The sequence below is a fragment of the Meleagris gallopavo genome, chromosome 1 (genome assembly GCF_905368555.1).
Source record: "Meleagris gallopavo chromosome 1, MGAL_WU_HG_1.1, whole genome shotgun sequence".
Lineage (NCBI taxonomy): Eukaryota > Metazoa > Chordata > Aves > Galliformes > Phasianidae > Meleagris > Meleagris gallopavo.
In genome coordinates, this window is record NC_139404.1 from 157,401,911 (window position 1) to 157,416,284 (window position 14,374).

General features: G+C 35.1%; 1 protein-coding gene across 8 annotated transcripts in view; it reads left to right on the forward strand.

The window, feature by feature from the left end:
- Nucleotides 1-14,374, forward strand: part of PCDH9 (protocadherin 9) — a 719,118-nt gene that overhangs the window by 468,630 nt on the left and 236,114 nt on the right. For 3 of the 8 annotated variants that reach the window (XM_085215762.1, XM_085215764.1, XM_085215763.1), the window contains one exon: nucleotides 6,024-6,225. In XM_085215762.1, the coding sequence (XP_085071888.1) occupies nucleotides 6,024-6,225 (202 nt within the window). Of the gene's footprint in view, nucleotides 1-6,023; nucleotides 6,226-7,135; nucleotides 11,013-14,374 lie in introns of those variants that run through there. The other 5 variants (XM_085215768.1, XM_085215769.1, XM_085215765.1 and 2 more) reach the window with 3 other exon arrangements.

The following is a 14,374-nucleotide window of genomic DNA, read 5'->3' on the forward strand; positions in this document are numbered from 1 at the left end:
ATTTTAGAATCTAACATGCAATGAAAGCACTGAATAGTTTTGAAAAACTTGTCCTTATACTTCCAGTGTAAAATTCTATTTACAACACAGCTTGTAACTCATCTGCTATAGGACATTTCAGGCATTCAATATGATGTGGGATGGTCTTTCATCAACTTCAGATTTAAAGCATTCAGATCAACTAAATAACTTACATAATTTACAAACCACTTTCTGCCAGTGTTTGATGGTTTTTGTAAAATAAGTCAGCAGGAAAAACTGCCAAATTCTCACCAGTACTGGCATAGTCTGAATAATGGAGGATTCGTTACCCGGTGTGCAGTAAGCCAATCTCATACACAGAGATGAGATTTACAGCAAAGTTGCATGAGTTTGGGTGCTAGGTGGCCTTTCACAAAGCTAGCACACTCTGGGACTTTTGCAATGTTGTTTTAAAAATATTAAGTATAATAATTAAATATTATATACATAATTATATTTGTTTATATTATTAATTACATTTATTTTTATTTAATTTATATTTATGTAATATAATTAAATGTACAACCCCAATACAGCCTCAGTTTACCATTGGTCAGTTGAAGATAGGGCTAATCTCCCTTTCTACAGGCTGGCTAGACATGCTAATAATGACGTTTTCTCAAGATGCTCCTATCTTCAAAAACAAGTTTAGTCATCACATTATGATTAAGAGCTTCTCTACTTAAGCTCTTTAACACTTTCACGAATGGTCATACTGACTTAGATAAAAGCACACGTTTGCTATATCTAGAGATACACATAAAAAGATTTGAACAAAGTTTAATTCTTATCAACAACACTGGCCCAACTATTATAGAAATCCATGATGAGGTCCAATAACCACAAATTCTTTTGCTTAAGTAAGGATTTCAGGATTGTGTCTTTTATACACAAGGTTACTTTCAAAAGCAATAGATTTGTATGGATTGAAATCACAAATTCTAGTGTCAGAATATATTTTATAAACCTAAGATTTTCATAATTAAAGTATTTTGGTCCAACATACTATGTTTTCAGACTAGCATGCAGCATTGGAAAATTATGAAACTGCTCCAACACTGTAGTTTTTACCTTATTTCCAATTAGAATTCCTTACATCAAGAAAACAGAAGTGAGAAATATGTGACAGAAGAGTAAGATGCGGCTAAGATGTATTTTTAAAATGCTTTCAGTATCTTGAAATAAAAATGTGTTAATGAAGAAAGATGTAATAGGCTACGCCAAGCACAGGTTCTACTTTTCTGTGCCTGTGCCAATAAGAACACAAATATCTCCACCCTTTTCCATCCATTCCTCCCTAACCCCTCAAGAGCTTTCGTTCGTACTGTCATTTTCAAGAATCATAGCTATTATTTATGTCTATTGATCTTGCAAATTACAGTTGTTAGAAATTGTCAGATGTTGCTTAAGTTTACTTCTTTATTTCTAGCTAGACCAGTTTCATGTATGATTGATTTAATATACTTTTGGTTGTTACTACTATAAAAGTATCGGCTGACTGACCACCTTATCTGGAATCAGAAAAAAAGTTCATATTACGCTTCAACACTCTTTTTATCAACACTAGAGTTTGCTATCTTTTGTCACCATCTAAGATACAGAATTATTTTTTTCTGTGTATCTCTTGTGGGAGTGAAGTCATGGTTCACCTGGATGAGCTTTATGAAATCTGCTGCAAAATGTGATTAATAGAAGAATGATTCAGTACATCTGATATCAGTTGTTTTTCTGATTTTTAAACTCAGCCCAGGTTCAAAGATATATTGATTAAATTGTCCTGGATTACATACTAAAATTACTTTGACACAAGTTTGTTTGTTTGTTTGCTTTTTCATATGACACAAACTATGTTTTTAATTGAATTTTCCTTTTAATTTTGAGTTTTACATAACAAAGATGTGATATTTTCCAAGTAAAGATCAGACCTAAAGAAAGCCCATGTATTGCATTTTTTTTCCCCCAAAAAATGATTATTTATGATTAAATATGTCACAGATTGTAGATTTGAAGGTTGGCCATGTGGTGTAGAGCTGAACCATAACCTTACCTCATGCTGTATGTACTCCTCCTGAATATACTGTAGTATAAATAAAACTGTAGTTTCTTGTTATCATTAATCCCAGAATTGTACCATGTATCAGCATTTCTTAGAATAAATTAATTGTATTTAGGTAAAAAAAAGTTCAAAGCTTAATTTGGATGCATGAGGAACAGATAAAAATATACTCTAAGCATGCTCTAGGATTTTCTCCTGAAAGAAGTCCCTGATATTATTATATATAGAAAGTCAATGTGCCTTGGAAAGCAAAAGCCTTTTTGTGAGTGGATAGCTTTTTAAGAAAACAGTTTGAACATGTTCAGTTATTTTAGGAATCTTATGTGTCCAAGGAGTCGGAGAGGCAAGGACAACCTTGAACTGCAAGGATCTAACTCAGCCTGCTTTCAGTAAGGATTTGTGGAAGGTGAGAGCATCTGCTTCATTAATCAAGGACATTTAAGTAATAATTAGAAGGGGAAGCTGTAAACCAGGGACACACACTTTGTAGACAAGGGAGACAGTGCCAAGGACTAAAAGTTTCCAGTCACTAAGCAATGTGCCACTAGGAAACTTTTCCAGCAGTATCGGAGAGGGCCAAATTGGACTTTGTAACTTATGAAAAGAGTGAAACAAGGGAATGTTTCCCAACAAGGATTTGGGATATTTGAGGGACTGTGCAAAGCTTGTGAATGAAAGTTTAGGAGAAGGAGACTGGAAAGAACAGAAGAACAATCAAAAAGGGGTATAAAAAGGGGCTGATCACCACAGTCTGTCTTGTGTTGTCATTTAATCTCTCAACTGTCTCTCTGAGTAATCTCACTCCTTGTTCTGTGTGTGTCAGTACTGCAAGGACTCAGCAGTAGCTCATGGCAGGACCTGCGTGCATTATAAATGTTATTGAGGGTCATAACCAAGAAAACTCTCTAAACCAAATGATATTTTAGAAAGCTGACACTGTTTTTTTCACAGCACTGTGTGCACACAGATCTCTCAACAAGGCATGCACACCCCAGAACTAAATCACCCTCGTTATATACATTTAACATATGAGTATTATACAATTTTCACAAAGTTTTCACCTATTTCATACATGTTAAATCTAATAGTGCACCTGCATCTACCAATCAAGGGATTCTTGCAAGGGGGTCTTTAAGTTTCCCCATAGATGGTACTGATGTCAAGGTACACATATGACTCTTTGGTACCTCCTTGTCTCTTAGATTACTCTTTGGTTCCTCTCCACAGCGTCTTCACAAATGGGCCTATGTTTACCAGTCTGGAGTATCAGGGGGCCTGTTCTTTGAATATGATACAGCTGGAGAGCCAGGTAGTGTCATCCGAACAGGCAGAGGGGCTGTGTTGGTGACTGAGGCACCCAGAAGTGTGCTGTGTGCTGTGTGCTGGTGAGCCTGGAGGTGTTCAGGCCTTCTGCACCTGCCAAGCCCGAGGGAGCAGAATATAGGCTGTGAGAGCCCATGGAGCAGGGAGCTGCGTGGAACGTTCTTTAAAACACTAATAAGATTCTGGTTGATGGAATGGACAGTCTTCCCCTGTGAGTGACATGATATGTCTAAACTTAAGCACTGGCTTTGAGTCTCTCTTTGTGGAAGGCTTTTCCTCTCAGTGTTTTGATGGCATGGCTTAGTCTGACTTTTCCTGACTGATTGCATGCTGCCCCTTCATCACCTCTGAATCTGGATGACTGTTTAAGTGACCTTCAGAGTTTTGTAATTCTTTATGATTGGTGGAGTCCTTATTGAGACACTTGGAAAGCCATACAACCAAGCTTATATATCTTTTTCTTATCATTCAAAGTGTGAGCTTAAAAATTTACAAAACTGAGGAGTTGCCAGTATCAGTATTCAACATCTGCCATTTTACTAAGTGACTGTCAGTTTAGAGTCAGAGCAGATTTTGGCTAGGATAAGGAGCTTTTTGGCAACCAAGATCAGTATGTCTGCTACACAGCTCATGAAACTGTCCATTTGTATATTTTTTTCAGTATATTTGGATGGTAAGTGCAATAGTTTAATTATTTTCCAAAATATTGAAATGTTCATTTCCCCTCTTTAAGGACTTATTTTCTCAGTTATTCATATTTTCTTATGAAGTCTTCTAGTTTAGTTTAGGTTAAGAAGTTAATCTCCTTTTCCTCTGCTGCTTATGATTTTACTAGTGACATAAATTCTTAACATTGGAAAAACAGATTTGTAAATTTGGGTTACTGAAAATAAATGTAGAAAGAGAAGATTTTTTTAAGCTGTGTGCTTAAGTATATTTTGCTCAAATTTAAAGGAAAAATATCTGCTAGTGATTAGAAAAATTATTCAGGGTGGCAATTCCATAGTGAAAATACTGGAAGAAAAAGTATTGAAGTTTGAAGTAAAAGAACGCTTACTGACAGTATATAGAGTTAAGATTTCTGTTGATATAAACTAATACAGCTCAGAGACTCAAGGATCTGTTTTTTTTTTTTTTTTTTTTTTTTTGTTGCTGTTCTTTTTAAGCTGGATTCCAATCCTAAAGCTAGGAAAGGAACTTAAAAGTAAAATACTAATTATAAAATCACAGCCGAGAGCAAATAGTACATTTATTTCTATACTGACTTGCACGAAAGTAATCGAAAATTGACTTAATCAAGTATCTGTGTCTACCCAAGGGAAGTGAATAAAAGGAAGCCTCATACAAAATATTGATCATCATGTAAAATGGTAGCAATTACCATTAACAAATAGTTTTTAATAAGCAAACATACAGTTAATACTATTAACTCAAGGGTTTCTCATTAAAAAAAAAAAAAAAAAAAACAACCACTAAACAAACAGTTGTTAAACTTACTGCAAATTTTGTGTTCACTTTAAATCTTTCTAGCTAACCAGATTGATCAGACTCCCTGCTGCTGAAACTCATTTTTGAGGAAAGTTGTGCTTAACTTAATTTAACCTCCCTCTTGAGATGGCCTTGAACTAGTTGTTTCTGAGGCTTCAGAAATGCTGCATTCTGATCCTTGAAGACCTGTTATATTCCTTTCATGAATGCCATAGTTGCTCGTGCTAAACAACTCACAATAGTGCTAACGGCTGTGGAGCTCATGGGGAATTACTGCATCATACTGTGGCCACAACTCATGAAGTCAGGTTATTTTTCCAGATGAGAGTTTCACAGTAATAATTAACTAAACCAAATGCACAATGTGGATTTTTTTTTTTTCCTAACTTTTTCAGTGACTTTCTTCTTTTCCTAAGAAGCTCAAGAAAAATTACAATTCTGGCTGCCATTCTCTGTGTTGCTTTGAGAAAAATACCTGATTGTTATTTTATATTTCTTACAGAAGTGGTAACTGCATATTCCATCATTGCATTCTGTGATTCATTGTTGACCGGTGCAGTTTCACAGTTACATTATCAGAGCTAAATGTCTGTATTAGGTAGAGTGCTGATATCAGTTCAATATCCATATAAATCTTTCAATTCTTGAAAGATGACAAAGTAAAAACATACTTTTTTTTTTTTGTATGTTTAACTTGGTGGGCTTTTTTTTTTTTTTTTTTTTTGGAATTTCAATAATATGAACAGTGATAATATGGGTTTTAAACTCAGGAGTGTATATTTATTACATTTTCTGATGTTTGCTTTTCATAACAGTTTGCCAGTGTTTATTTCTGCTTATCAGGAAGTGTTCATAGATCACGATTTTTAAATGATGAGAAACATACCTAAAGGTCTACTGATCACTTTCTCATGAGAAGGTTACTTCATATATGAGTAGATACGCACTTTTGTCTGCTGTCTTCCCTGGGTTGCTCTAAAAGAAAAAATAAAAATAAATTTAAAAAATCACCAGCAAACTCAATTGCCCCTCAAGCATTGCCAGGAAACTAGTTGTACTTCAAAAGTTTTTTTAAAAACTCAGGAGAACAGAAAAGAAGAGCACTAATCAGCATGTCCTGTGCTCTTCTTTGTAGTCCCAGCGACGTGTTACATTTCACCTCCCTGATGGCTCCCAGGAAAGCTGCAGTGACAGTGGTCTGGGAGACCACGAGCCAGTGGGTGGTGGAACCCTGATCTCACACCCTCTCCCTCTGGTTCAGCCGCAGGATGACTTCTACGACCAGGCCTCACCAGACAAGAGGACTGAAGCTGATGGCAACTCTGACCCCAACTCGGGTGAGTCACTGACAGAGCTCTGCTTACCTGAATTGCTTTGGTCACTCTTTTCCTTCCCTTTCAGATTTGTAATGATAGATATTTTTAAGCACCTGCATGAATATTTGGTTTAGCTTATAATGATTGGTAGAAGGTAATGTGGTTTGCCTGGAGTTCCTCGTGTGGTAATTCATCTGAAGAAACAGAGACATGTCCAATGAGAAAAAAAACAGCTCCAGACTGTTTTGCATGGTCAGAATGGATGGAAAGAAGGAAATCTTATGAAGCAGTCTGCAGTGCTGATATCACTTAGCATTGGGCTTTTTGAGGTTACCCTATCTGTTAGACTAATCTAGTAAATCACTGAAGCGCTGAAAAATGCATCAATTCCAATTTTCAATCACATATCTATAATATCTCCTTCTTACTACAAGGATCATACGGTTTCTTTGTTAAGTTGAAATGGCATGATCTGCTTTTTGGAACATTTTTTTGAGCATTTTAATGCAACTACTAAGCGTGTACCTACTTTGGGAAGTTGTTTTTGTTTTCTTTTGTTTTCTTTTGGTTTTCCCACCTTCTTTCCTTTGCCATAATAAATCTACATGATTGCAGTGTTTGTGACAGTCAGTACCCTAAATAAATAAATAAATAAATAAATAAATAAATAAATAAATATATGAAGTGAGGTCTTCTCAAAAGCTGTGACTAGTTCTTCGGCATTGCAAGATGGAGACCTGGGCACACTGAAAACTGGAGGAGGGCAATAACACTGCCATTAAGCCTTCTGTTTTCTGTCTAGAATGTGTAGACAAAGATTAAAAGCCTTGTCTCTGCTCTTGGAAGGTAATTGAACTTGCATTCTCCTGCATTTCAGGAGTACAGAAATAAGGATTAATTTCTTCCTCTGACATTTCTCCCTTTTTTATAGATGATTAAATTTTCAGTGAGCCTGTACAACAGGGAAGGAAGGTGGCACTGGGATCTGCTGCACAAAATTCTGACCCATGTTCTCATTTGGGCAGAACTGGATTTGAATTACATTTAAGTCACGGTAAATGAGAACGTAAACTGTGGACTATTGACCTTAGTAGCATTTTTTTTTTTTTTTTTCATATATTTATTTTTTTCAGTATGAAGAGGATACGTTGGATAAAACTATAAAACTCTAGGGGAAAAAAAAGAAAAAAAAAGGAAATTTTTTCCTGTCTGAATTTTGTTCTACTTTTCCCTTTTTCCTTCCTTTTTTTTCTAGATCTGATAGCTTACTCTTTTCTCCTCTAAACAGAAGTATTGTTGGGTTTATCACCTTAAACCTTAGGTCTGTAGGAATGCAAAGAACTGTAATAGATTAGCAACTATGAATGCATTGACTCTGGAGCAAAGAATGTACATTTGTTTAAATGAGGGAGGGCCTTAAGAGGAATTATCCTTTTAATTTTCTGACTGCATGAAGAATTTAACAAGATCAGAGAGGGGTTTTAAGATATCATTGCCTGGATGACACTTTCACATTGGCTTTGCAGACTCTGAGTTGTCCATTTTTTCAGAATGTGAAATAAAATACATAGTTCAGAAAAATGTGCTCAGTAAACTTCATGTCAAGTTACTAAAAATGTGTTTTTACAAATTTTTTGTGAAGTTTGTTGTTCAAATGCAGAATGTTAACTATGATGAAGAACTATTCATCCCTAATACAGACAGTATCGGAACATCAGTGTGAGTGTTATTAAAGGCTATAAGAAAGGTTTATTATGTCTGTACTTACACCCAATTTAGTCTTGGGAATGCTAAATTCATGAGAAATTTATGAAAATATAGCAATCAAACTTTACTAATGAATAGTGAAGTATTGACATGCAAGCTTTTCACCTTTTATCAAAATGAATTAGAATGGACATTGAAACAGTGTAGTCTATATCTCATCAAATCTCACAAACTACAAGGGGAATGATGTAGTCATTAATGTGACAGAAATCATCCTAGAAAAACCCAAAGCAGGAAAGGAATGATGTTGCCCATTAGATGGATTTGACTTTTATATCTTATTTAGTATCAAGTTATTGTTTAGGCATTGTGCCAAAAGTTATTTTGGTACTGGAGGCATATGTTTTTGGATGAGAAGTGAAATGGAGTATAAAGCAGTTTGTGGTTATTGAAGATCCTGTGACATTTTTCAGAAGATTGGACAAAAAGGTGATTGGACAAAATTGCTCTCTGGGCATTTACATATGTTCATGGTTAATGTAACTGACATAGTGTTATCTTAACATTGTATACCATGACACTCCTAATCTTAACTTCCAGTTTCATTGCAGTGAAATGCAATAAGAAGAGACAGTTTAATTTCAGCGACTCTTTAAGGGATTTCTGTTTATGAAAATACTTTGGGAACTCTGAGGTAAATGATACTACTGTAAGGTAAAAATCTTAATGAAGACTAGTAATACTCCCATGTATGCGTAGTACATTTAGATTACACAGTTGATGAATAGTATTTTATTATTATTTTAACTATTTCAATTGAAGAAAATTACAAGAATATGTTCTAATGATCTCAAAAAACAAAATCTGCAGAAAAAATACAGACTTTTCCTATAGTATTTTTTATGAAAGTCTGCCGCAATTCATAGGAAAATGGGTTAATCTTGATGGTAAAGTTGTTGCCTCAGGGTGAGAGCAATTTTGGTTAATGGCTTTAATGCTCAGTAAATTATGTAGTTTGTTGTTGTACGCTCTGAAGTTGTCCAAATAAAAATCCATCCATTGTTTCTCAACATTAGTATGTTGCTATTTTAGTTCAGTTTTGAACAATGACCAAAAACTTCAAAACCTGCAATGTTGAAAGTGTATTGGGAGTTAAAAGTCTCAATAACTTATTACATGAATGTATGATAAATCTTACTATCTTATTTTCTTGCCACCGTTAACTTCCACAGAGGCAGAAGAGATAGAAACAATTGCATGGTGTAATAAAAAAAACATACACAATGAGAGTACACTCATCAGACTAATCTTAAAGCAGCAGTCTTTCTCACTGGGAGAAACTGAAATGGAGAAAGACTGCAAACACTAGCAGTGTCAGCCACTCACTGTCACTATAGTTATGAGGGAAAGGCAACAACATACAAATATGAAGTAAAAAATTAAATTTATATGAACTTGAATAGTGTTGTGTGCAGTCCAAATTTATACTTAAATGCTTTTTTTTTTTTCTTTTTTTCTTTTTTTCCCCCTCAAGTGTTTCATTCTGTTCACTAAGATATCTTTTTCATTTCAGCATTGCATGATCTATATTAATCAATTGTCAGGGAACTATGATAACCCATCGGTTGTAATTTACTTAATTCTACCTTTATTTCATTAGCACTTTGTTATGCTTTGTCGGAAGTGTCTCACCAGTGAACAATACTTCAGTTTGTTTAAAAACAGCATATCACTACAGAGTGACACTAGCACTTAGTTTTGTTATGCATTATTAGGTGATAATAACAAGTAATACAAATTTACTACAGGAGGTCTCGTTATTCAAGAGCCATGGTTACAATGATTTAATTTTGCATATATTATTGATTAGTAAGGTAAGCCTTGTGTATGTTACAGTGTTTTATTGAACTTAAATGCAGTGATTAAGAATCTTAGCTTTGTCTTGCTGACTATGACTTTGCCAGAAGCATGGGCCAAGAAAAATGGAAAAAAAAGCACAATATTACCTTTTTTTTTTTTTTTTTTTTTTGCAACCATGATGACAGACAGGAGAAGACTGCACATATTACACTTCTTATAGTTTGTTATAAAAGCAAAGTACACACAGTAGAGGAGAGTCTGTATTTTCTTGGAAAGTACTGTTTCTGAATAATCTGAACGTATATACATACACATACATACGCGTATATGTAATCTGCGATGTATGTATATGTAGATATGTACATACATACTTGTGTAATTTGGATAGCTTTACTTTCTATGGTTTGTGAAATTCTGAACTCATCTGTTCTCCATATAAACATTTCTGCATTTGGAATGCATATTACATTTCCTATAAAAATCAAATGATATTCCAATGATCAAACATCTGATGAAAGTTATTTGCCTTTTAGTTTCTTCAAGACTTTAAACAATTAACAATCCCATTAGAAATCAACTGACCAAAAAAAAACAAAAAAAAAAAACAAAAACAAACAAAAAAAAACACACGGAAAAAAATGGAAAAAAAAAATCGTATTTAGTTGTATGACTTAAGATCTTTTATTATGAAAAATCCTGTTTTAAGTGGTTTGTAATGTGTTTAACATGAAATAAATGAATAAATGCACAATGCACTACTAACATAAACATCTGTTATGATTGGTTTTGTTAAAAATGTATGGGTGTCTGATGTATTTTGATGTGAGTTATTTCTTCCTTAGTCAGTCTAAAGAAAACTATGTTTTTGTTTGTCAGCAGTCAGGTGCAGAATGTCATTTTTCATTTTTATGAGTGTGGTTTTCATCAGCATCAAGAAAAACCTTGTTAGTGGAAACTCTTTTTCAATGTGGTTTACTATAAGTTGTCAGGGACTTAAATTTAAATTGAAATTGTTAAATGAATCTAAGAGTTTCATGCAGCAGCTGCGAGATGAAACTGTATGAAGGAAAAATGTGCCTCCTAGTGTAAAGAAGAGGAAATACACACTTTTATGAATATGCTTGATAAATCACATTTTGATAGCTGCAAGCTGTGGATGTGATTCATTTTCCTTCAAAGGGATAAAGAGGAATAGCATATACTTTGTGAAGTGCTAGAACTGATCTGGTGAGAAAGCCTACAGTACGCTGTGATGAATATATGCAATAACTTCAATGGTTAAAATCAGACAGAAATACAATATTTATGTTTTCTGATGTATGTTTAGGAAACTAAATAATGGTTGCCTTATTTTTATATCTCATTAATAAGTAGTATCAATATGTGTTACATAACACAAAGTAATCACTTTCTAAAAACTGTGAGATACAGAAGAAAAAGTGATTTGAAGGTCATCCCTTTTTCTTTGCCAAAGAAAAAAAGTTGACCTTCAAATTAAGTAGAATATTCTATTATGCCCTACGATATTAATTAAAAATTGTGAAGCAGTTGTAAATTTTTGGAGGTAATACTGTCTATCAGTAATGCTACTTGAAGATAGCTTTTTTCTTTTCAGTGTGTTAACATTATATGGGTAAATCTGCCTGATAAATACCCGAGTTCTCACGTTTTAATAAACCTAATACTGGAGCGGTTTAGTCAAATGATGACAGGGGTATTAAATCATACTATAATTCCAGTAATAACTAGGAATATCTCTATGGCAGAGGTTTAATTATGATTAAAGTTCAGAGTAATGGCAAGACTGTCTTGTGTTACACTTGGTCATATGATAAGGTCCCATGTGGAGAAGCTAAGCCTTTCATGCAAAAAGCTTTGGTTTTATAGTGTCACTATCATTACACCCAGTGGGTGATGATAGTTTAACCTTGCAGGCATACCCTCTAGAAAATCCTTCCTTTTATTTTGCTTCCTCTAAAGTTGCTGTTCATACTCATATTGGAGTCCATAGTTGAACATCCTCAGGTGTAGGAAGAAATGCTTGTGTTAATGTTTTCTCTCTAGATAAATCACCGTCCATAGCTATCCTTGTGTTTTCATAATATGAATCTCTGTGTGAAATAAAATAGGAACATTTGCCTTTGAGCCATTTCCTCCATTTCATTAAACACAAGTTCATACCTCACACAGAATCTTACCCTGTCACATTTGGCTACAGGCAAGTAGGAGTAAGAAAAGCTAGAGTCAAGATGGTGAATTAGCCTACTGAAGAGTTATAAAATAGTCTGAAGTCTAAATTCAGTTTTAGTCCATGCATTTGTTTGTTTAATAAGTTAAATAAAAGCTGAGAGGCACTCTCAGAGATAGGGAGTGCCTCTTTTCACATCTTCTTGGTAACCCCTTACAGTGAAGATTATAAAACTATCTTACTTTATAAAAGCTACTGCACTACACCTAGTCTGTTCTCCTCTCTTTTTCCCCCTGCACCAAAACTAAGTGGAGTGTAAATTGGATGGCAGAGCCATTGTATTTGTGAAACAAGAGGGGAACTTGTCCTATTGCTTTTCTGAAACGAGCACTTAACATGTCTGAACTTGCTTGTTCCTGCTGCCATCCAAGACAAGAAACTGCAGGTCTTTAGAAGTGAGTTCAAAAGACTAGATGGGGAAGAGGACTACTCAGACTTGGAAGGAAACATTGGAATGGTTAAAAGATTAAAAGAATGGCAAGATTGCATACTAGGTGAAAGCTAATGACTGTGACTGCCATCACTGCTTATACCAGTGTCTGTTTAGGCCCACAGATGCTTTTGGCAATAGTATATGCTAAAACAAAAATCTGATCTAAGGAATGAGTAACCGCTGAGTGGTTGACACGGTGGAAGGAAGAGATGCCATTCAGAGGGACCTCCACAGACTCAAAAGGTGGGCCTGGGTGAACCTAATGAGGTTCAACACAGCAAAGTGCAAGGTTTTGCACTTGGCCCGGAGAAATCCCAGGCATCCATACAGACTGGAAGGAGTGGTCCTTGAGAGCAGCCTTGCAGAGAAGGACGTGGGGGTCTTGATGGATGAAAAGCTTAACAAGAGCCAGCAGTGTTCTCTTGCAGCTCGGAAAGCAAATGGTATCCTGGGCTCCATCAGAAGAGGCCAGCAGGGACAGGGAGGTGATTGTCCCCCTCTACTCTGCTCTTTTGAGGCCCCATCTGGAGTATTGCGTCCAGGTCTGGAGCCCCCAGTACAAGAAAGACAGGGAGCTGTTGCAGAGGGTCCAGAGGAGGGCCACAGAGATGATCAGGGGACTGGAGAGGGTGGTGAGGTACTGGAACAGGCAGCCCAGAGAGGTTGTGGATGCCCTGTCCCTTGAGGTGTTGAAGGCCGGATTAGATGGGGCTCTGGGCAGCCTGGTCTAATATTAAATGGGGAGGATGATGGCCCTGCATGTGGCAAGGGGGTTGGAGATTCATGATCCTTGAGGTCCCTTCCAACCCTGGCCATTCTTTGATGCTGTGAATTCTGCAGTTATTTTCTCACATTCATAAGAATTATTATCTCATATGGCTTTTCTTCTTATCACAGTAAACCCAAACCTGCTGTAGAGATTCATCCCTTTTTGAATTTTTAAAGTAGTATAATTATCTCATCTAACCTCTGATATAGCACACTGCATAGAATTTCACTGAAGAATTCTTAAATCAAGTCTACATTTTAAAATATTCCAATGGCTTATTTCCTTTGTTGATAAAACTGGATACTATATTCCCTGTCTGAATGCATTTATCTTCAGTGCCTAGCTCCTGTCTGTGAGACTGCAAGGCCCTTTGTCAATGGAAGTCTTTCACTTCCAAAAGTACATACATTTCTGAGGCCCTAGGGACTATTTTGACTTCTATAGCCTACTGCATAATATAGGTCAAGAATACTGCCCAGTATCTTATACAAATGTCTGTGTCTTCTGGTCAAATCTACAGCTTCTATTTCAGAACGATGTGTTGATTTAATCATTTCCATTGACAGAGGTAATGGTATTCAGATGCTTACTGACTTAGATTAAATCACTTTAAAACTTTTTATTTGATAAACTAGAAGTGTCTATTTTTAAGATGTGGTATGTGTGTAATCTTAGATCTATAATGAATTGATTATTATTTTGTAGGCTTTTGAATTTTGCAGTGTTTTTTTCTTCAGCAATTTTTATTTATTTATTTATTTATTTTAAAATAATAGTCCCCTATCAGTCCGGAACATAAAAATAATGAGTTGTTCAATCCTTTCTAATGGCTTTACAGATAAATGACATAAAGGTAAATAACACAATAAACAATTTGAACTTCAGTTAAGAAAATGTAACTCTTATAAAATACAAACAATCTTTTATATCTGTTTCTGTCTTTATAATTCCTTGCTTTGACCTGAATAAGTACTCTTCTCTGCATCATGAATGTGCCATTGAACGGTATTTTTCAGCAGTAGAATAGCAACAGATTTTTCTGTTTTTTTGGAGACTTTCCATGAGAAATAAAGCAAAAATGCATCTGAATAGATACATTTTTAATCATGGTTAAATATACTAGAAGGATTTCATTAGCTCTATCAGTTAAATA